Source organism: Dama dama, chromosome 19, assembly GCF_033118175.1.
Source record: "Dama dama isolate Ldn47 chromosome 19, ASM3311817v1, whole genome shotgun sequence".
In the NCBI taxonomy this organism is placed as follows: domain Eukaryota; kingdom Metazoa; phylum Chordata; class Mammalia; order Artiodactyla; family Cervidae; genus Dama; species Dama dama.
This window is the reverse complement of record NC_083699.1, coordinates 72,061,018-72,083,399: the sequence shown is the minus strand read 5'-3', so window position 1 is coordinate 72,083,399 and position 22,382 is coordinate 72,061,018. Positions and strand designations below refer to the sequence as shown.

The following is a 22,382-nucleotide window of genomic DNA, read 5'->3' as shown; positions in this document are numbered from 1 at the left end:
AATCCCTGGTCTGGGAAGATTCCACCAGTCACGGAGCAACTAATCCTGTGCACCACAACTACTAAGTTGGTGTGCCCTAAAGCCTATGCTCTGCAGCAAGGGAAACCACTGCAACATGAAGCTCATGCACTGCAACGAAGAGTAGCCCCCTGCTCACCTCAACTAGTGCAGTCAAAAATAAATGAATAAATTACAAAAAAATAACCATTTGACATATTCTAACCCTCCCTGCCTTATTTTTCTGTGCTTATCATCAATTAACATTCCAAAAGTTTTGAACATTTATCTTGTTTATTGCCTATCTCCCTACTAAAATATAAGCCCTCTGTGAGGGCTGAAATTTGTTTAATTTGTTGCTATATCCCCAGCACCTGGAGTAATGCCTGGCATATGGTAAATACTCCAAAATTATATACTAAATAAATGAGTGGATGAGCATGAGTCTCTAATAAGAAACATTAAGAAAAAAAATTCCATGGCTGATTCATATCAATGTATGGCAAAAACCACTACAATATTATAAGTAATTAGCCTCCAACTAATAAAAATAAATGAAAAAAAAAAGAACATAAAAAAATTCTCAGAAATTAAAAATATGGCAGTTTAAAATTTTTTTAACTTCTTAAAATTGAGGTATAGTTGATATACAATATTATATAAAGGTGTACATATAGTGATTCATAATATGGCAGCAGTTTTAAAGTCACTAGAACAGAGAGATAGAGAAATTTTAGGATAGTAAGATAAAAAGATAAAGATATTAAAAAAATTAAAAAGAAATTTGAAGCATCAATACAGGTGGTCAAACATTTGAATAGTTGGACCTCCTAAGGGAAGTAGTGGAGGGGAAGAATGCATTAAATAATTTCCAAAAATTCCCAGAATTGTGGAGAATTTTCTGGATTGAAAAATCATGGGAGAATGTTTTCTAAAGAAGCCTGCAAAATCTCCCATCTCACATAATCTTCTACTATGTGGTCTTACCACTCATCCTCATTGAGAAATAGGACCTATGCCCTATCCCTTAAATCTATAACCAGTTGCCTGTAACCAGTAGAGATCCTGTACAGATTCCAAAGCTGGGCTTGCATTTTGCTCACTGGGACACTTGCACTTAAACCCCTGAGATGCCATGTAAGAAGTCCTGTCTGAGGCCACCTTGCTGTGAGGAAGCCAAGCCACATGGTGAGGTCACATATTCAACCTGAGGCTACTCAGGTTGAAAAAGGGGCCCAGCTGAGCCCCTAGTCAATAGTGCAACATCACCTGCCAGCTATATGAGTGAGTTGTCTGGGACATCCAGCTTAGTCAAGACTTTGGATAACCACAGTCCCAGCCAATGCATGGAATACCTGACTTCAACTGCATGAGAGATCCCAAGAGAAAGCTGCCCAGCTTTAAGCTGCCCAAATTTAACCTATGGTTGGGGTAGTTTGTTACACAGCAAAAACTATTGGAAAGAACTACTATGTGCCCAGCACAATAAATTTGGCAGGGAATAGAGGAGAGAGACCAATACATCAACCATGTTGTTGAGAAATTTGAGACCACCAGGGATAGAGATAATCTTTAAAACTTTGAGCAACAACAAAACAAAAACAGAAGGGAACAATTTCCAATGTAAAATTATATTTCCATTCAAATGATGAATCTAATATAAGGGCAGAATTAAAGACATTTTAGATATGCAAACTCAGAAGGCTCTAAAAGATGAGCTCCATCAAAATGAGAAGGCAAACCAAGTCAGATATTATGACTCAGAATCCAGGAATGTCCAATGTGTGGCACAAAGATGGGGGTTTCCCAAAGGGTCATTTCCAAAAGAAGATGGAAGTAGCATACTACCTGATGCACAGGAGTGTTGATAGAAGCTTTACATTTAGTGACGAGAGGTTTGAGTGAAGTAGAACCAGGAACACAGACAACCAAGCAAATGAAAAAACAAGACAATTGACTCCAGGGACAACAGTTGTACCTAGTGGAAATGTAATCATAAACCAATACAGGGCTCAATAGCAAACAGTATTAATACACCCATACTGAACTCTGAATGCAGATTTCAGCTAACATTATCTTAAACTGTTTTGGGAGACTAGTGGCAGAGGAAATGTAGTATGCGTGTGTGGGTGATACTCATTGCAGAGAAGATAGTACAAGAGCTAACTCATTTTCTATTGTAGGAAATCAATAGATAATATCTAAAATCAAGATTAAGAAATAGCATTACTTAAGTCTTTATTGAAAACATGAAGTTAATCACTGAAGAAATCCCTAAGAGTCGATTAGTGTTTGTTCTAGGGGATGCAAAGTTTGGCTGGTAGATTCAGTTTTGGTAGGATGAGGAAGTTCTATTCCTACTGCTTCTCATTTCTCAGTGAAATAAAAAGCAAATCATCATCTAGAAATGTACACTTGAAGAGAATGAGAAGATATGAAATAGTCTTCTCAAAGTCTAGGGGATGTGGGATATAGTAGGGAGATGCTGAGTGCCAATTAAAGACTGATGATCATACTCAACATCACCAAGTCTCTTAATACCCCTTTCTGTATATGTCTCAAATGTATCCCTTCTCTCCACACCAACTGCTCGCAGACTCATCTTTCACCTGGACACCTGCAGCAGCCCCCTTTCGAAATTCACAGCTTGTCTTCCTAATGTTCCCCACAGGCAATTTTTAAAACAAAATGTGACCAAGTCACTTCTCTGCCTAATATCCTCCAACAGCTGATTCCCACAGAACTCACAGTAAAGCAGCAAGGGTCGCTGTGACCTGGCCTATCTTCTCACTTGGCAATACTACCAAACTGGCACCTCCAGGTTTTCATCATATCCTCTCAGGTATACTCCTACACTCCTCTCAGGAATTCTGCTCTCTCCTCCACCCAGTCCCCTGTGTCCCTATGCTCCCAATCCAGACACATGCTCTATGCCTCAAAGAGATATGTACATATACTGTTGGCTCAGTACATCTGTTGTCTCTCTGAGGTGTGAGCTGGTGGGGTCCCTGCACCTTATTCATCTCTGCATGACTGATTTTGGCACATCAGGGACTACAACTTTTGCTGAGACAATGAATGACCACTGTTACACATGAAATGTAACAGCAAGGGTTGGTGGATGACAGAAGAGATTATGAAAACAAAGAGTATCAAAAACATTACACAGGAGGAAACAGATTTTCATTGTGAAAACCGAGGAAGATGTCATTAGATATTTCAAAGGTTTATTTGCATGATTAATAATCACATTTCCAACATGCATCAAGCATCTGAGAATAACATTATTTTGAGTAAAATAAAATCTGGACCCTCTCTCAGTTCCAGCGGCTCAAATGTCCACCATGTCCAACACTGCAGAGAGATGGAGCTCAGAGGCAATGTCCTCCTCTCTTGAACTCTGGATCAGCCTTTCCAGGTGTTTCAGCCGTTCAGTCAGAGATGTGCCTGTTGCCGCTGACAACTGCAGTTGCCTCCCTGTCCTTTCATTCTATTTGAACAAATAAAGAAACTAAAAGTAGTTTTGGTATACCCATAAGCCAAGATTTATTCTCTTTAAAGGCACTAGATCTAGCTCATGTTAGAAACCTCTTGTGGGGGCTGCTGGGCTCAACAAACTCCTCTCTTGGCATCTATCATACATCCTTCCAGCCCCTCCCAACACACACACACATATAGCTGGTATCATCTGCACATGGAATGCTTTCTCTCCTGATTCTACCATGAACAACTTCTAGTAATTTTTATTATTAAATATCATTGTCAAGAACGAGGAACTATTCCATTATATATATTGTAACTGCTAAAGCAGACTCTCATATTTGAATATTTAGTTTCTACTTTTATATATTATAATTAACACTACAGTGAACAAAAATACATTAATTTTTGTCATATACAGTAATTTCTTTAGGGCAGAATTGCTAAGTTAATCAGTACAAATATTTTTAAGGTATCTGCCAAACAAATGACTGGAAACAGTATGTCATCTTATACTGTTGGGTGAAGCCCTGGACTTCTGTGAGCATGCTTTCCTCATTCATTAATTCTCCTCATGGCAAGTCAATCCCAGAAAGGGGGTCTGGGTGATGCCAAAGCTTGGATGGTATGTGCTCCATGAACCAAGCCACTGTTGTCAACTTGACTATTCTCAACATTTTACTGCATGTCAGCATATGGTTATAGGTTTTGTTCAGTTCTTAAGCACATTTTAATTCCATTCTTTACCCATTTCATAAGCAAAAATTCAGAATTAGCTGGGCCACTATAACACTGACAGATAAGTGTAAGAAAAGTTCTAATTTAAGCTAATAAAGAGACCTTGCTTTTTTCCCATTCTCTCAGTCGTTAAGTCTAATACAAAAGCCAAATGTATTTTCTTCTCACCTGAGGGCTAGTAGTCATAGATGTTTTCATCATAGGTTCAATAGTCTGAGGCAGAGACACCAGATTCTGAGGAAGGTAGAGGGGAAGGGACATTGAATCTCTAAGTGCTCCTGAGTCGTCCGACAACCACTGCTGAAGCTGATCTTCAAACCTGAAACATTTGCGCATTAGGGAGAAAAAAATTATCTATTAGGAAGAAAAAAATTATTAGGAAGATAAAAACTATCACTCACTTTTCTCCTATGTATGCTTTAAATTTTTTAAAGTTTTGCTTTTTACTAAGGGTGGAATTAACATCAACTGAGAAGCAGAAAAATATAACAGGTTACTATCTTCTCTGTAATTTATAAACATGATTTCTATTTAATGAAAAAGGTGGCATTTATCCAAACCAACTTTTTTTTTTTTTTTTAACATTACTTGTAATTGTCTCATTTGGTCCATCTTCTTTGGCTTATTTTGCTATTATGTGTCTATAATTAATTAGTATCTCTTTGGATTATCCAAATGTATGAATTGCTGCTTATAGTTTAAGATTAACCCAAAGTAACATCCCACTGCCACCTAACACACTCCAGAGCTGTCCACTCTATATACTTAGCCTTTTTAAGAAAAACAATGTGCTCCAAACTGCTTAAATGATACATATCTAGAAAAACCTACTTTTAGAATCGTAACACATTCATTCACTCTCCCAACACATTTTATCAAGCTTCCACCAAACACTAGGCACCATTCTGGGTACTAAACATACAGGACTGAGACAGAGCAGATAAGACCCAGCTGTAGGCAGCTTATACTTAAGTGAGGGGAGACAGACAAGGGAGACATCTGAAGGCTAGAAAGACAAAGCAGAGACATGGGCACAGGGCGGACTGGTGAGATGGGTAAAGAGGTCCTTGCTGAGTAGACATGAGCAGAGACTAGAAGTGAGTACAAGGTGAGCCAAGGGGATGTTGGGGGGGGTGGGGGAAGGGAAGGGCTGAAGACGACTGGAAAAGTGAGAATCACAGTTTTTGAGGAATTCATGTCCGAGGGGAACAGAGACACAGAGGTGGTGACTAGAGAGGGAAATGGAACCAAGACAGGGAAAAATGGCAGCATGTTTTCACGTTTGTACACTGATGGGAGAGTGAAGGACTCTCACTGGATGAGTGTCCTTGAGTGGGTGGGAAATCAGAGTCTAGCCAAAGGGAGGGACTGACCTTGCTTCCAGGACAGAAGCTGCTGGAGGGAACAGTGCAAGAGGAGGCAAGAGGACAACAGTGCAAACTCCTATCTTGCAGGTTGTCTTTCTTGGTAAAATCATAAACAAGGGTAGCGGGGAGGCAGAGGAGGGTCTGCTCCAGTTCCTGCCCACCTGCAGTGTGGGGATGCATCCATATCCTCAGTCAGGCTGGCCAGCCAGACAGAGCAGGTGCTGGCCACGCTCCGCAGAGGCTTATTAGCCAACCAGTCAGTTCCCAGTAGGAAACTCAAGACCTTCAGTGATAAACTATCAACGAAACTGATTTCAAGTAATAAAGCAGTTTAAGGCACACTATTAAGGGCACTGCCTCTGTCCTCAAAGAGCTCACACGTCACACGTCTGACTTGCCTCCTTTTTCAAACAGTCCCATCACTGAGATCCTTGCTAACCCAGCAAGAAGAGGCCTAAAGGACACAAGGAACCCCAGGGAGCAGGCCTCACCTCTTGCTCTCCTCTTTCTCCAGCAGCAGGCTGCTAGACAGACACTGGGCCAGGAGCTCCTGGGCAGAGGCTCCGTGCATCAGATCCTCAGAGCTGGGAATCCGTCTCTCTTGGCCATGCTCCACACCTCTCTTCCCTTTGAGGTGCACGTGAAGTAATGGAGTAGGAAGCTTGTTTCCAGAAGGATGAAAAGATCTTATCCCCAAACTGTAAGTACATGTTTTGAAATGCTTACAGTCAACAAAGAGAGGGAGGAAAGGGTTCCTCTGGCATCAGGTAGAGTGGGGGTGCTTTGGGGTCAGGCACGGGTGCCGAGGGCAGGCAGCCTCTGTCTTGCAGGAACTTCCCTTTCCTGAGCAGCTGGGCTCCCAAAGCTTCTCTACTGTAAGTTTTGCTTCCCATTCCAGGGTCAGCAGCAGATTCTGTTTTCCCCTAATTTTGGCAAGGTTCTTACTTTTGCATTTAGCTCCTAAATCCACCTGGGATATTTTTTTCTTTTTTTTTCCGCTGTGACTCAAGGCCTGTGGGATCCTAGTTTCCCAATTAGGGATTGAACCCATGACTGTAGGCAGTGAAAGTGCTGAGTCCTAACTGCTGGAATGCCAGGGAATTTCCCTGGAAGTAATGATTACAGCAGTGGGAGATGAGGGTCAAATGCTTTTTCTAAACAGATGCCAGTGTCTGTCCTCTCCTCATTAATTTCCCTCATTTGGCATGGTACTTTTATCCCATATGGTTCTGTTCTTGCATTTTTTCCATTGTGATCCATTTGTCTACTATGATTTTATTTTGTTTTGGTATCAGGTAGAGCAGACCTTCCTTGTTATTCAAAATTTTCTCAGCAATTGCTACAAATTGTCTCATTCTGATGAATTTTAGAATTAACTTGTCAAGACCAGGGATAAACATCCTTTTGGGCTTTTGATTAGAAACACCCTGGACATGGGTAAACCTATGGCTGATTCATGTTGCTGTTTGGTAGAAACCAACACAATACTGTAAAGCAATTATCCTTCAGTTAAAAAGAAATTTTTAAAAAAGAAATGCCCCGACTTTACAGTTTCAGAACTGACATCTTTATAGCATTTCATCCTCCAGTTAACAAGGCATTTATTTAAGGTTTTCTTTGCATCTTCAGGGCCCTGAGAATCACCTTCATAAGGGTTTAGCACCTCTCCTGGCCAGTTTGTGTCCGTACGTTCTAGATTTGTTGCCATTGTGAATGAGAATTTTTGTAGGTTGTAGGTTGATCTGTCTGATCACCTTGCTAAATGCTGAATGATGCTAACGGTATGACTGTTGATGATCTTGAACTGACAATTTTACCCTCTGGAAATGACAGTTCCTCCTCTCTTTCAATATTTATGCCACCGTGTCTGTGTGCTAAACTGGGCAGGGTCTCCAGGAGAACAGTAAACAACAGTGATGTCAAGGGCAGTTCAAGGCTGGTTCTAACTTCAGTGTTTCTCATGTTTTACCAAGAAGCATAGAGGCTTTGGGCTAGTTTTATGGTAGGTAGCCATATCAGGCTAAGGAATTTTATCCAAGTTTAGTAAGGAATTTTATCGGGAATGGGTATACATTTTTTTCTTGGGGAGGGGAAGAAGGAATGGCTATAAATGTTAAGGAAAGCATTTCAACACCTAGTGAAATGATCACTTATTTTTCTGAAATGGCAGCAAACTACATAATAGATTTCTATTGTTCATATTGTTTAGCATGGTATAAAGTGAGCTTGTGAGTTTTTTATACACTACAAAACTACAACTGCTAACATTTTACTTAGTATTTTGGGACTAGGATTGTAACTGAGATCAGAGGTCAGCCTTCTTTGTCTGTACTCTCCTGGCTATGTTATGACTTCAGGGTCAGGTTCGTCCAGTAAATAAAACAAGATGCTTGCTTTTCTCTGCTCTACAACAGTTTCTACTACATGGGAATGATCTGCCCCCCATTATTTGTTGGAATCTTCCCACAATGGGCTGGATTTCGTGTATGTGTCCAAAGTTGCTTCAGTTGTGTCTGACTCTCTGCACCCCTATGGACTGTAGCCTGCCAGGCTCCTCTGTCCATGGGATCCTCCAGGCAAGAATACTTGAGTGGGTTGCCATGCCCTCTTCCAGGGGATCCTTCCCCACCCAGAGAACTCGCATCTCTTAAGACTTCTGCCTTGGCAGATGGGTTCTTTACCACCAGAGTCACCTAGATTTTGTGTACAGGATGTGAATTTCTGCAGTATACTCTGGAAGAGAATACAGTTTACTCTCTTGGCTGAGGGATGACAGAAACATACACTGAACACAGATCTCACCGGCCCTGACTCAACTGTAGCTCCTTCTGCGTCTGCATTCTGGCTTGTTCCCACAACAAAGGAACGTCGTATTTTTTCAAATGGTTTTTAAAAAAATACACGCATATCTGACCATCTTCACTCAATGCCTCTGAGAAAACAATACAAAAATAAGATTATCAAGAGAGCAATAGGTGACCACCTGATGATGTTTGCTTAAATTTACCAACTTAAGGATAAGCCCTTCTCATTAACTGAAGTCACACAATCATGTGACTTCCATGCTTGAGCTAAATATGTTCCAGGTGTCCATAGTTCATTCAAGGTCCAGAGAGGCTCATGTCCAGACCTCTATGCCCAGTGTGACTACTCAGAGAGGTCCCTCTAAAGCCAGACTCAGGGGCCCATTTCAGGGAGATGAGTGCAGGCTCTACCGAACCTTCTCAGCTCTTCCCAAAGTCATCTGGAAGTCGGGACCCACAGGAAAGACACAAACATCAAGTAGACATTTTTCTTCGCCGAAACTGGACCAGGAAAGTCTCCTGAGGAGCCAGCCCCTCAGCACCGAACACTAAGTACCTGATGTGACGGGAAGCCTTGGGGGTGTCCAGTCCCTTAGCTTGTGGTTGATGCACAAGGCGATGACATCATCCCACGGGATCTCAGCAACTGAGGGCCCAGCACCCTGTCCCGGGGAGGGGCGCCTGCTCTTCCACCTGCTGTACGTGGTGCAGAGCAGGCTCTCCACCTGTGACTGCAAGACAGGCTGCGTCTGGCGAGAGCTGGGAATCTGGGAGGCATACTGGATGACCATGGAACACACAGGGAGCCAGGGAGCTGGAGAGAAAGCACCAAGGAGTTACAGGGTTTGGTGGAAATCTACATGAAATGTTCTTCACTCTGTATTTTTTTCCTAGAAGGCAACTTGTATAGCTGAGAAGTCAGTCTTCAACTCTGAGTACAATAGAACCATAGTTGTTAAAGAAAGTACATTTCCCTCCCTGTGTCCAGGTAAGGGATGCAGTTACCCAGGCCACAGTTCACAACAAAGGGTCCATATTAGGGGGGCTGACTGCACAGGTCTGTGGATACACACAGGAATTTGTATTTGACCAAGCACTCAAGGAGATCTGGTCCCAGAGGCGTGGGCTTCTCTCAGGGAGGCCCGACCTAACTCACCACAGAGGATTTACGCAGTGAAGTTTGTTTCCCTTTGGGTTCCTTCAGTAGCAAACATCTGTTAGACCTATTGGAGATCACACCTCAAATTTTAGAAGGATGCCTGAGGCCTCTGCTTTACATGGTCCAGAGGAGAATGGCTCTACCAAGACAGCATGAGCACAAACAGCCTCCTTCCCTCCTAACAGCATCAGCAAGGGAAGGGGCAGCTCCTTGCGGCACAGCAGCCCACAGCATCTGTGTCAGAACAGCCCAGAAGCCTCACTTGGGCACAGCCAGAGCCACAGAATGAGCTTCTCTAACAGAGAAGGAACCTTGGTATTACAACAGCACTGAACACCACGGCCCAAGCAGAGCCAGTAGCATGGAGACAGGACTGCACTGTCTCCATGCCTTTAGCTTCCAAAGGCCATGGTGCAGGTAAGATGAGACCTGCTATTAACTGAGAAACCCTAGGCCTGGATTCAGCACTCCTCCTGACACCTCCGTCCTGGGGCTGAGCAGACACCCACAGACCACTCAGCTGGTGGTGGAGGGCCAACAGCTCCTGTTCCAGAAAACCCAGATCGTCCTAACATCTGAACCCAAAGGCAAGTGCGGGTGGAAGCCATGCGGGTCCAGGGTGCACAGTGGCGCCCAACACCTGCTAGTGTCTCGACAGCAAAAAGGATCTGGGGAATGCACCCCCCACATTCCTTCCCAGCCAGTCCCCTCAGCACGAGTACGCACCCCCTGGAGGCGGAAGATCCATCTGTGGGAGCTGGAAGCCAAGGATGGCTTGCCTCAGCCAGGCCAGGTGCTCCGGGGCGTTCCAGTGAAGGTGAGGAAGCAGCCGGCTGCCCCCTGCCTCAGCAAACTCGGTGACAGGCCAGGAGAGGTCGCAGAGCTGCTCGGAGGACACTACGGAGGCCAGGAAGCTCAGCACGCTGTTGAACAGCTCAATGACGGCACTTGGCTCCTGTGAGGCCAGGCCGCCCAGCCTCCGCTCTCTTCTGTCATGGAAAAACCGGCTGCTAAACTCCCGGCTCACCCCATCTTCCACGTACTGAATGAGGGTCTGGCAGCAAAGGTCAAGGGAACAGGGGCAGTGGGAGACCAGCCACTGCACAGCCTGCGAAACCTGAGAAGCAAAGACAGTGGGGAGAGATCAGGTTCAACAATCTACGCTGTTTTTCAAGAGGAGGCTCCTGAAGGCGCCCCTCCCACAGCTGCCACAGCAGGTGCCACCAGAACAGCAGCTTCTCACCATGCCAGAGGGGAGCAGAAGCTTCCACTGTAGCTGAGTCTGGTCTCCCTGGAGACCAAAACAGCAGGGACCCCAAGAAGGGCTCCCATTCCCATCACTCCTGCCACCCAGAAGGGCTAGAAGCCCAAGGGAAGCAGCATACACATCCTCTCCACCTCACACTGAAGAGAACACTACATCTTCAGTTATCAGAGGACTAACAGCTTCACTTCGTGCCTGGATGCTTTCACACCCTGTAGTCATCTTTATCTTTCTTCCTGTAGTTATTTTTAAGTCCCGACACTTCTTTCCCTAAATGTAATGGTCAGCACAGACTTTTTAAGGGAACTCTGATAACGTTATTTCTTCATACTCCAAGGACAACCACCCTACAGAAATAATCATACATCTGACCCTCAGATACAAGACATTCACTGTCATTCACCTTCACTGTCACAGTTTAAATCTGTAACAACAAAACCTCTGAAAAAATTTACAGAATTTAATTTGTTGCCAATAGCAGGACTATGAGCAAAATTTATCTTTTATTTTGATATCTGCTTATAATTTTAGAAAGTTTCCTGTCAAAATGTAAAATTAAAATGCAAGACATAATATACACTAAATTCAAGATAAGAGTGAAAGGGAAAAAACTAAAGCATCATGTCAGACCTTTAAAAACGATGAAACCTTACCTTAGTTGTGCCTTTTAAGTCACTAATGGAATCAGGGATCTCAATAACAGTATAATCTGAAATCAGCTTAGCTGAAACCAAATCCTGGAGCATCAGACCTTTAAGACAAACAGACACCAGTCAGCCATCTCCTGGTGGAGATCTGCACACAAGCTGAGGCATCTCACTGCCCTGACCCCTAGAGCCCCGTGCCCAGGCACTGCAGTGGCTGTTGTCACATGTGGCAGCACCACACCGCCAGCACTTTCTCAGACCCCAGGCTCTACCCACTTATTAAACATGCCAGCTCAGAAGTGGAACTGCATTCACAAACCCTCTTCCACGTCCTTCTCCACGGCGTCCCCTCCGGGGCTGGGCGCAAGAACCACCAGGGGAAGTGCAGGCTGGAAGGGCTTGGCCTGCAGGAGCTGCTTGATCTGCAGCAGTGCCGACAGCCAGTACACGTCCTCCTCTGCCATGTCCTCACTCTTCACTTTGGGAGGAAGCAGCAGCATAAGCCCACTGGCTCCCAGGAGCTCCTTCTGTGTCTCCACGGCATCGAGGGCACCGTCACTAAGAGCGCCGTGGGCCACCTGGAACGGCACCCAGACCATCAAGATGGACGCACCGGCGGACAGATCAACAGTGAGCATCAGCCCCAGAGAGCACAGCCAATTGCTCACTGCACTCCAGGTCGGCCTCCCTCTGTGAGGCCAAGAACTAGTACAAGAAACTGGGGAAACGATGAACCCAGCCTCTGGTGAAAACTGTGTTTGAGCAGTTTAATCTTAACAGTTATCTCAAACAGGTGTCAAAACAAATAAGCCTTTACTGACAGAAAAAAGGAAAGGCAAGCCAGCAGCAGAAAAGGGATCCCTACCCATTTCTAAAAAGCAGTGCAGAGACGGGTAAAGGAACCAGAGGATGCCACACCGAAGGGCTGCAGACACGGTGAGCAGGGACCAGGCTGTCTGGGCCTGCAAAAGCCCTGGGAGCCCAGGCCCGTGACACCAGAGCCAGGCCAAGGCTCCAGGCCAGGAGGACAAGTCACATACGACACAGTGGCCCACAGGTCATCTATCCCCCTGCCTCTAAGCACAAGCCGTCCCCCTGGGCCCTGGGCCAGCATCCTGTCCTGAGGATCCCAACACAGGGGCGTTGCAGGCACAGAGGAGGGGACCTGGCGGGGCATCCCCCACCTTACCCTGAGAGCACCAGCAGCTGCACAAGGAGGAGACACGATGAGTCCTTTCCAGGGAAGCCAAACAACCTAAGGAATTGATCCCCAGATCCCCCCAAAAAAGGCTGGCTTGCCATTTCAGTTACCCTCCACCCCACCCCAAACACAGGCCTATGACCAGCCTTTTAGGGCCTCACTCAGGTATAGGCAGGCTCAGATAAAGTGTCTGAGGAGAGCCTTCAACGTAAGAGAAAAACTAGAGTAACAGAATAGAAACCCTAAGAAAATGGATACCACATGGAACGGAAGAAAACTTACACAAAAACCCTAATTTCCTCTGAAGATGCATCCAGAAATAGTCATAAGATGATATGAGAAAGTAAAGTAAGGGTAAAAAAAAGGAAATCAATAATACAATATGTTATTAAAAACTCAGACATCTCCTAGAAAATAATATTAAAAAACAAGATGGAAAATGGGATAGAAAGGATGAAGAGGCTCAGAAGATCAACTGATAAGGTCAAACATCGGTCTAATCAGAGTTCAAGAAAGAAGAATAAAAGAGAAGGAAAGCAGATGTCATCAAGATGCAAAAACATCAGTCTCCAGCCCACAAGGACGCACCAAGGGTCCCATCAAGGACCTTCCCAGATGATGAGGGAAGGAAGTGGGCACCTAAGTCCCAGGGCAAAAAGAGCAGGCTTCCTAAGTGAAACAAGGCCAAGCCAGAGAAAGGAATGGGAACGGTTTCAGACATATCAACAGCAATGTTGGATGGTCAGTGACCATGGAATAAAACTAGAGGGAAAGTAACTTTCATCCTATAATTCTACATACCAAGCTAAACTATGAAGCAAATGTGAGGGTAAACACATTTTTAGACAGGCTAGAGCTCCGAAAATTCTCCTCCCCTTGCATTCTTCCTTTGGAAGAAAGTGGAAAACGTGCTCCATCAAACAAGAGACTAAACCAAGAAAAAATTTTGCTGCTGCTGCTGCTAATGGCAGCACTGAGTGCTGGATATGTCAGGCACTGTTCTAAGAATTCTGTATAACACGTGTCACCTCATGGGCCCCCATGCATGGTGCCAGCACCATCTCAAGCAAGAGTATACCAACCCACAGTCAGTACCTGGGCCGAGGACCAAGGTCAGAGTTACAGGTGGAGGAGCAGGACTGCATTCCTGGTATGGAGGCCCCAGAGGCAGCCACACCCTGGGACACGTTTCCAGCCCAAACGGGAGCAGGAGAACGGCACCCTCTTAAGTAAGGTAATGTAGCAAATACTATGTGCAGAAAAAATTAATGTAGTCACAGAACATTTGCTGGTTCTGGAGCACACACATGTGACCTCAATTTCTGAGATATTATAAAGTGACCACATAACCACCAGGAAGATGGGGAAAGCTGAGAGCAAGCAGGGTGTTAAGAGTTCATGTCTCACCTAGTGGGGTGATTGCACAGCCCCAAGATAGCCCCCATAAGCCCACCTCCTAGTGCTAATGCCCCGGCACCATCGCCTGCCCTGAGGATGGGCTGAGCCTAGTGACATGCTTCTAACAGACAGAGTCAGATAAACATGATGGGAAGCCAACATGAAGGTTAGCTTAAAGAGATGATGCCAGCTTACTCAGCTCACGGGTGCTGGCTGATGCCCTACTGTGAGTTGCCTCATGTAGGCCCACGGGCATGGCCTACAAGGAAGTGAATCCTGCCAACAACCATGAAAAGTGGGCTTTCAGAAAGACCAGAGCCCTGACTTCTACCTGCTGAGAAATCATGCCCCAGAGGATCTAAGCCACACCTGGACTTCTACCACACAGAAACTGTGAGTAACAAACATTGGTTATTAACATATGCCACATTTGGTTTGTGTTTTTAGTTTTTTTGTTTTGGTTGAGCCACGTGGCATGCAAGGTCTTAGTTCCACAACCAGGGATCAAACCCAGGCCCCCTGCAGTGGAAACACAGAGTCCTATACACTGGGCCACCAGGGAATTCCCAAAGCTGCCACATTCGGAGGTAACATGTTATATAATAATAGATAAAATACACCTATTTTAATAGTAAGTCAGCAGAGAAGATTTAAAGTGGATAAATAGAGAAACAGCAGTATAACTACATGATGTGGAAACATGACAGAAATCAAATCTTGGAGAGAGGGGCTAGGAGATGGGGCAGGGGCTGCAATTTATCATCATAAATCATGCCGCGCTATCTGACTCTTTAACTACATGCAAATATTACTTTGACTTAAATCTTAAGACTAAAGGCAAGAAGAGCAAACTAATTGTCCAGTAGGTGAAGTATGACTTTATCATCCTAGGAAAAGGGGAAGCACATGTCCCAGGATGTTTCTGTTACCTCTGAATGATGAAAACATAGATGGCTCTTACCATCTTTGTATTTCCTCTGTATTTCCTTATATTTTTAAAGTTTTATACATATATTACTTTCACATTTAAGACAAATATTAAACAGTATTAAAATGGAAAGAAACAAACAAAAATTCTATAGTCAAACTACAACTTGAAGCAGTTCCAAGGACAGAAGGAACATGGACTAGAGTGCCACATGCAGATGTCCAGGGTGTGCCATGAAGGAGACTGTCAGGAAGAGGAGAAGCCTGGAGTGAGGCCTTAGGGTCAGGACACGGTGAGGAGGGCAACTTTCACCAGGCCCTGCTCTGAGCATGCAGCCAGTCATGAATCCCACACTGTGGACCGCAAGAGACCCAGGTCAGAGTGCTAGCCAGAGCAGCAGCTACCAACGCCAGGTCTGCTCAACACTGAAGCCCACACTTCCTGCTTTGCACTGCTATTTTCTAAGTAAATAAAATATGCATCTGGTTTTATTTCTGAACACACATAGTAAAACCTAAAATTTATTACTGCAGGTTTGAATCTAATGAGAAAACAGGTTCTCATTAAATAAGACTCTCTGTAGGAACCAATTAAGCTGATACCAATATACAAACACCTATAATGAACAAAGACTAGAACTTATAATCAAAAGGTGAGGACAACTTGAATGTAAAATAAAAACAACTAACCTGAAATGCCTAACACTGAACCTATATGAAAACTGCGCAGGACTAAAAACCATTAGTCTTTTGGTAAGACTTGATATATCAGGAAGCTATTTAAACAAAGATGTCAGCAGTTGGCAGACCATGTGAAATGCAACAGACACTGCATTTCTGTGTAATGATCTGTCATAACCCTCTTGGGTTAATTACCAGAGGTCCATGGAGTTCACGGCTTCTGAACTGTGTGCAGAACACATAGGGAAATACAGATACCTTTTACGATGGTTCTAGCTTTCACCAATTTCTCAATGAGAGGTCTGTGAACCAAGAGAAGACTTAACTGCATCCTGAGAATCTAGCTTGATCTCTCACACCAAGGGGGTGTACATGGGTCATCAAGGCGCAAGGAAGAACAGATACAACACTTGCTTCTGAGCCTCCCATATTGATTCAGAGCCACTTCAGGGGAGTTATATGATTCCCATGATGTCTGGGAGTGAGTGTAAATAAGAAAGTTACAGAAGTAAATACACTAAGTGATTGTCACTCACCTTGATGCACACACTGACAGAAATTGTCTGATCCCCTTTGCTGCTGAGAGTGTTAAAGAGAGTGAGTGTCTGAATCCCACCAATATCAAGGTATATGTCATCCACTGAGCCATCACCTCCCATGAACTTGACTTTTAACCAATGTGATAGAATTCTGTGAATGAAAGAAAATAACACTTGAAGGAGAGTCTAATTCTAAATGTGAATCACAAAGAGAAATATCACACAGAGATCCACAAACATCAAATCTTACTATGAAATTGATCTGAACAAAGCAGGCTGTGATTTTTAAATGGAGTTAGGAACTCAGCTGGATTATATATTTGGGTAGGAGGAGAGAGCACTCATTCTAATGTGATGTATCATTCTGAAGCCCTAAGAAGCTGAACAATCGAAAAGGTCCTTAGAGTTTACCATACAACCCAGCAATTCCACTCCTAAGTTTAAACCCAAGAGAACTACAAACATATGTCCACACAAACACCTATACATCAACGTTCACAAAAGAATTATTCATAATAACCAAAAAGTGGAAACAATTAATGAACAGAGAAATAAAATGTGCAATCAAATATTATTCAGCCACAAAATGAAGGACTAATACATGCTACAGCATAAATGAACCTAGAAAACATTATGCTAAGTGCAAGATGACAGTCATAGAAGACAACATATATTCCGGTTCTGTTTGTATGAAATGTCCAGAACAGGCAAATTTATAGAGACAGAAAACAGATGAGTGGTTGCTAGGGGCTGCAGGTAAGGAGTGATGGACTGCTAATGGGCATGTGTTTCTTTTCAGGAGAAAAAATGTTTTCCAGCCCTGGGGTGTTATCGTAGGGTTAATGGCGAACTCCAAGAGTATTTAAGCCAAGGGGGACCTTCCCAGCCTGCTGCTGCCAGTGCCCCCATCCCTGTGGTGAGCCCCTGCCAACCCACACCTCCACAGGAGGCCCTCCAACACTAGCAGGAGGGGATGAGCACACATCTTTCTACTGCACCATCTTGAACCGGAAGTCCAAAGAAATATTTTTAAATCCTAAAATTTTTTATGGAATCACAGAAGACCACCAAATAGGCAAAAGAAGGTTGGAAGCGTCACACTTCCTGATTTCAAATTGCATTACAAAACTATAGTAACTAAAACTGTATGGTACTGGCATAAAATAGTGCCACACAGACTAACAGAACAGAAGTGAGAGCCTGGAAATAAAACCCTGCATATATGGTCTTCTAATATTTAACAACAGAGCCCAGAATATACAATTGAAAAAGAATAGTCTCTTTAAAAAATGGTGCTGGCAAAACTGAATAATAAAAAGAACAAAATTGGACCCCTATCCTGCACAAATAAAAGTTATCTTGAAATGGATTAAAGACTTAAACATAAGAACTAAAATCATAAAATTCCTAGAATAAAATAGGAAACTGGTACTGTCAATGATATCTTCGGATGTGAGCCCAAAAACACAAGGAACAAAAGTAAAAATAAACTAGGACAATATCAAACTACAAAGCTTCTTTGCTGTAAAAGAAACAAAAGGAGTAGGCAACTAATGAAATAAAAGAAAATATTTTCAAACCCTATATCTAATAATGAGTTAATATTCTAACTATATATGGAACTCCTATAACTCAATAGCAAAAACACAAATGATCCAATTAGAAAATAAGTAGAAGATCTGAATAGATATTTTCTTTAAAAAAGACATGTGTGCTGTGCTGTGCTGTGCTGTGACGTCTGACTCTTTGCAACCCCATGTACTGTAGCTTGCCGGGCTCCTCTGTCCATGGGGATTCTCCAGGCAAGAATACTGGAGTGGGTTGCCATTTTCTTCTCCAGGGGAATCTTCCTGATCCAGGGATCAAACCCAGGTCTCCCACATTGCAGGAGGATTCTTTACCACCTGAGCCAGCAGGGAAGCCCATGCAAATAGCCAAAACGTGCATGAAAAGATGCTCAACGTGGCTAACCATTAGGGAAGTCAAAATTAAATCACAAAGAGAGATCACCTTACATTACTCTGGCTATTATGAAAAAGGAAGGCTATTATTAGAGAAAGAAATGGCAACCCACTCCAGTATTCCTGCCTGGAAAATTCCATGGACAGAAGAGCCTGGTGGGCTATAATCCATGGGGTTGCGAAGAGTCAGGCACAATTGAGCAACTAACACTATTATGAAAAAGATGATAAACAATGTTGCTGAGGATGTGTAGAAAAGTAAACCTCTGTGAACCACTGATGAGAATATATATAAATTGGTACAGCCACTATGTGAAATAGTACAAAGTTCCTGATAAAATTAAAACTATCATCTGAAAAAAAAAATTTTCTGCAATTAGATAGTTGTTGGTTATACAACTCTGTGAAAATACTGAAACCAGTGAAATGTACACTTTAAATGGGAGAAATTTATGATATGCAAATTACATCTTAAAAAGATATTAAAAAAGAGAAGTAATATATTCTGTAGTTGCTTTAAAAGTATGGTTTCTGGAAGCAATTTGGTTACAGGAAATAATGCCATGTCAACTTTCTGGATTTCTTTTTAAGACTGCCAAGGTTTTTTCCCTAAGGAAAAAAATGGAACTACAGCAAACAAACTATATTGTCTTCCCCAAGAGTCTAAAATGAAACGGGCTCTAATAATATACCTCAGCACAGCTTTAAGTCACAATCAAGTCTTAAAATACTTTTGGACAAAGACCATTGCCAACTGTACAAGATTAAAATGTGAATGACCTAAAGTGTCAACTTCAAATCACAAACAAAACAGCCTGCAAAGCTAAGCATCGAAATGAAAGCAGGCATCAGGGTCCTGTGCAGGAGAGGAGCACACAGGGCTGACAACCAACCACCCTGGCACACACACCCAGCTGTCTGAGGCTCAGGGAGGACTCACTCCTCTCCTGCCCCTCACTCAGCCCCCAGCCCCACAGAAGGAACCCTCCCTTACCTGCCGGGACTCCCTGGGGACTGTTCTTCTCCATCAGGCAACACAAGCACCAGCTTCCAAAACACACGCTCCTGCCGCCTGGGGAGGTGCTCAGCCACGAGGGACGGCAGGTCCAGGGGTGCCCATGCCGCGTCACTGGAAGGGACAGAGCACCATAGCTGAGTCACCTGCAGGCCCTCAGCAGGAGCAGCAGGCAGGGCGGGCAGGGGTGACCAACCTCAGCAGCTGCTGGTGGAAGTGCTGGACCTTCATCTGGTGCGCCACCATGTCCCTGAGCCACCTTAACCTGCGAAGGAGGGACCACACGAAGGAGTCCTACGTGAGGCCCACTCAGCACCCACGTGGGAGGCGGACAAGCATCTAGCGATGTTTTCAGGGCAAGGTGACTGGGTAGCAAGTGTCTCCCAGTAGGCAATACTCAGGAGACCGAGAACTTTTTCTGATGAAGAAATAGTTTAGTCAGAGGACTTGTTCATTTCACAACTATCAAAGAGTTATCTACTGTGTGCCAGTCATGGCAGATCAGCAGTAAACAGACAAAAATCCTGCCCTCATAGAACACATGCTGTCATAGGGAGAGAAGGGCCCCTGTAGGCAGACGGCGTGGCAGGCGCCATGGGCACGCTATGGACATACACAGGGTGCTCAGAGATGACCTGGAAGACCAGAAGGAAACAAGGGGAGCCAGCATGAGGATTCCCAGGGGACAGGCCAGGCCATGTCAGGAGTGGCCATGGCATGCACACAGAAGGAGCGCAGGGAGAGCGGTGGGCTAGCCAGGGGGCAGGTGCGGGCCACCGTGGAAAGACTCAGAGAGGAGCCCAGGGACGTCCGTCAGGATGGGAGGCGACCTGACCGCGGTCGTGATGAGAACACCAGGCTGTAGGCGCCAAGGTTAGAAACCAGCACACAGACAGGTGGCTATGTGAGCAAGGGCTGGGGGTGGAGGCAGTGAAGGGGGAGCCGCAGGGTGGTGGGTCTGAGTCCGGAGGTGACCCAGTGCAGGGAGGTCAGACCAGTCCCTGTGAGACAGGAGTGCTGAGTGCAGCGGGCCAGGAGAGTAGGTTCCAAACTCGAGCTGGGGACACCAGGAGGAAGCCTTGGTTGCTGAGGCATGAAGGGCGCTATCGGCATGAAGGGCGCTATCAACATGCAGGATGGAAAAAGACCACTGGGAAAGAAGTGGAGGAGAAGAAGGGGCTGGGGGCTGGGCTGGAGGGGTGAGGGTACAGGGACACAGAGAGGGCCGTCCTGACGCAGGTAAAGCAGCCTCGACTCCAGGATGCAGCGGGGCCAAGGCTGCCACGGGTCAGGGAGAACCCCGAATGCCCAGACCACACACAACACATCAGAGGCAGGCTTGCGCTGCCACCAGGCTGCTTCCAGACACTACCCTGCTTCCAGACGCAGGCCCAGGACTGGGAACCTGAGTGGCTGCATAGTTTGTCAGCAGCATGGACCTGGTTCTCAGAGGGAGCACCTCATGACAGCCTGGGAAAGACAAGGCATGCCCTAAGGCCCTAGCACAGGGGGCTGCTGCTGCCCCTGCACATGGCCCTCCTCAGCCCCTCACCGGGAGGTCCTCTCCAGAGGTGACAGTGGCGTGGTCTAAAGAGAGAGGTCAAGCCCTGCGGGGCCAGGATTGCACAGGTGAAGCCAGAACCGGGGCAAGGATCCAGGTACCCGTGGAGTGGCCAGGAGGAGTAGCAGAGAGGGCCATGCAAGGGGACACAGAGAGGCAGCCTGTGAGAGGCAAGACCAGAAAGTGGAGGAAGAGCTGCTAAAATGCTGCTTGCTGCAGCAGACCGAGGATGGCAGAGGGGACGGGGTGAGGGTGAGTGTGAGGCCAACATGGACCACTGGCTCCAGTAACGAAAGTGGACGTGAAGCGTCCTTGAGTCAGGGAGGTGAGGAGAAAGCACGTAATTCCAGGTAATTCGATTGGCAAGACCAGGAGTGTTTTAAGGGGAAAAGGTAAGTGAAAACACAGCAAGCAGAGCAAGCTGCACTCCAGAAACGCAACTCTCCATCTGTCTTCGCTGCCTCTGGCCCCACCTGTCTGCCCTGTACACACACGCGTTAATCCACGCTCCTAAGGCCAGTGGGGCCAGGAGGCACTCGGGAGGCCCCGGGCGCTGACCTGGTACACGAGACGCCCACTCTCCCCGCGTGGCCCAGGTCCAGGAGGCCCTTCGCCAGGTTCTCCTCTGCAATGGGGCACTCCGCGCTGGGCACCAGCGCCCTCAGCCGGTCGTTCACGTCCACACAGCAGGGCGCCGCAGGGAAGGCCCGCATCTGGCGCCTTAGTTTCTTGCGGGCTGCGACAGCTTCTCTCCACCTGGAGGACACACATCACTAGGTGTTGTAAAGGTCTGCCACAGGACAAATGCAAAACACCTCCAGCATTAACAGGGGAAACATCTTCTGCCAACATGTTTAGGTCTATTCCAGCAACAGATCTCAAACTGAGAAATTAATCACAACTAAAGCTCAGGTGCGGGGATGCATGACAGAGAATGAGTGGTGGGGGGCAATGAAACTACTGAACCTAAGAGTGAATGCGGGGGGTTTCCCTGGTGGTATAGTGGTTAGGAATCTGCCTTCCAATGCAGGGGACACAGGTTTGATCTCTGGTCAGGATCTAAAATTCCACATGTCGGGAGGCAACTAAGCCCCTGTGCCACAACTAGAGAGAAGTCCACACACCGCAAAGGAGATCTGACACAGTCAAATAGATATTTTTTTAAAAAGTGAATGCTAAACAGTGTTTAGAGGTCAATTTGCTGATATGAATACAAACACAGATACATGTACCCTCTGACCCAGCAAACACCACCGACAGGAATCTCTCTCCAGACACTCCAGGCACATGTGTGAAATGTCTGTACAAGGGTGGCCACTGCAGCACCCTCTGTCATAGCTAGAGAGGAAAAGCCACGCTGAAGTCCAACGGGGGGCCAGGTACTGTCCAGTGCATGGATGACAACGCAGAGAGGCCACTGTGCTACTGTGGTCAGGCCTCCACCTTATGTCAGAGGGAGTCAAGGCAAGTCCAGCGCAGAGCAGTGAGCATGCTCCCACCTGGGCCAACCGCCACACAAAGCTCCGAGGTCCTCGTGGAATGGAGACTCATTTCTCACTAAATCCCCTTTTATACAGCTGTAGCTGTCAAGCACACTATCACTTTGTTATTATGAAATGAATCACCCATCATACATAACCCAT

General features: G+C 45.4%; 1 protein-coding gene across 5 annotated transcripts in view; it reads right to left on the bottom strand.

Moving 5' to 3' along the window:
- Positions 1–3,207: 3,207 nt before the first annotated feature.
- The window catches only part of MCM3AP (minichromosome maintenance complex component 3 associated protein), a 41,448-nt gene continuing 22,273 nt past the window's right edge, over positions 3,208–22,382 (bottom strand). For all 5 annotated transcript variants that reach the window (XM_061167393.1, XM_061167395.1, XM_061167396.1 and 2 more), the window contains 12 exons: positions 21,298–21,495; positions 19,375–19,443; positions 19,158–19,292; positions 16,200–16,353; positions 11,776–12,034; positions 11,463–11,560; positions 10,272–10,662; positions 8,943–9,200; positions 8,385–8,514; positions 6,074–6,280; positions 4,384–4,534; positions 3,208–3,487 (listed from right to left, as the gene is read on the bottom strand). In XM_061167393.1, coding sequence (XP_061023376.1) covers positions 3,329–3,487; positions 4,384–4,534; positions 6,074–6,280; positions 8,385–8,514; positions 8,943–9,200; positions 10,272–10,662; positions 11,463–11,560; positions 11,776–12,034; positions 16,200–16,353; positions 19,158–19,292; positions 19,375–19,443; positions 21,298–21,495 — 2,209 coding nt within the window. In that variant the 3' untranslated portion in view covers positions 3,208–3,328. The remainder of the gene's footprint in view (positions 3,488–4,383; positions 4,535–6,073; positions 6,281–8,384; positions 8,515–8,942; positions 9,201–10,271; positions 10,663–11,462; positions 11,561–11,775; positions 12,035–16,199; positions 16,354–19,157; positions 19,293–19,374; positions 19,444–21,297; positions 21,496–22,382) is intronic.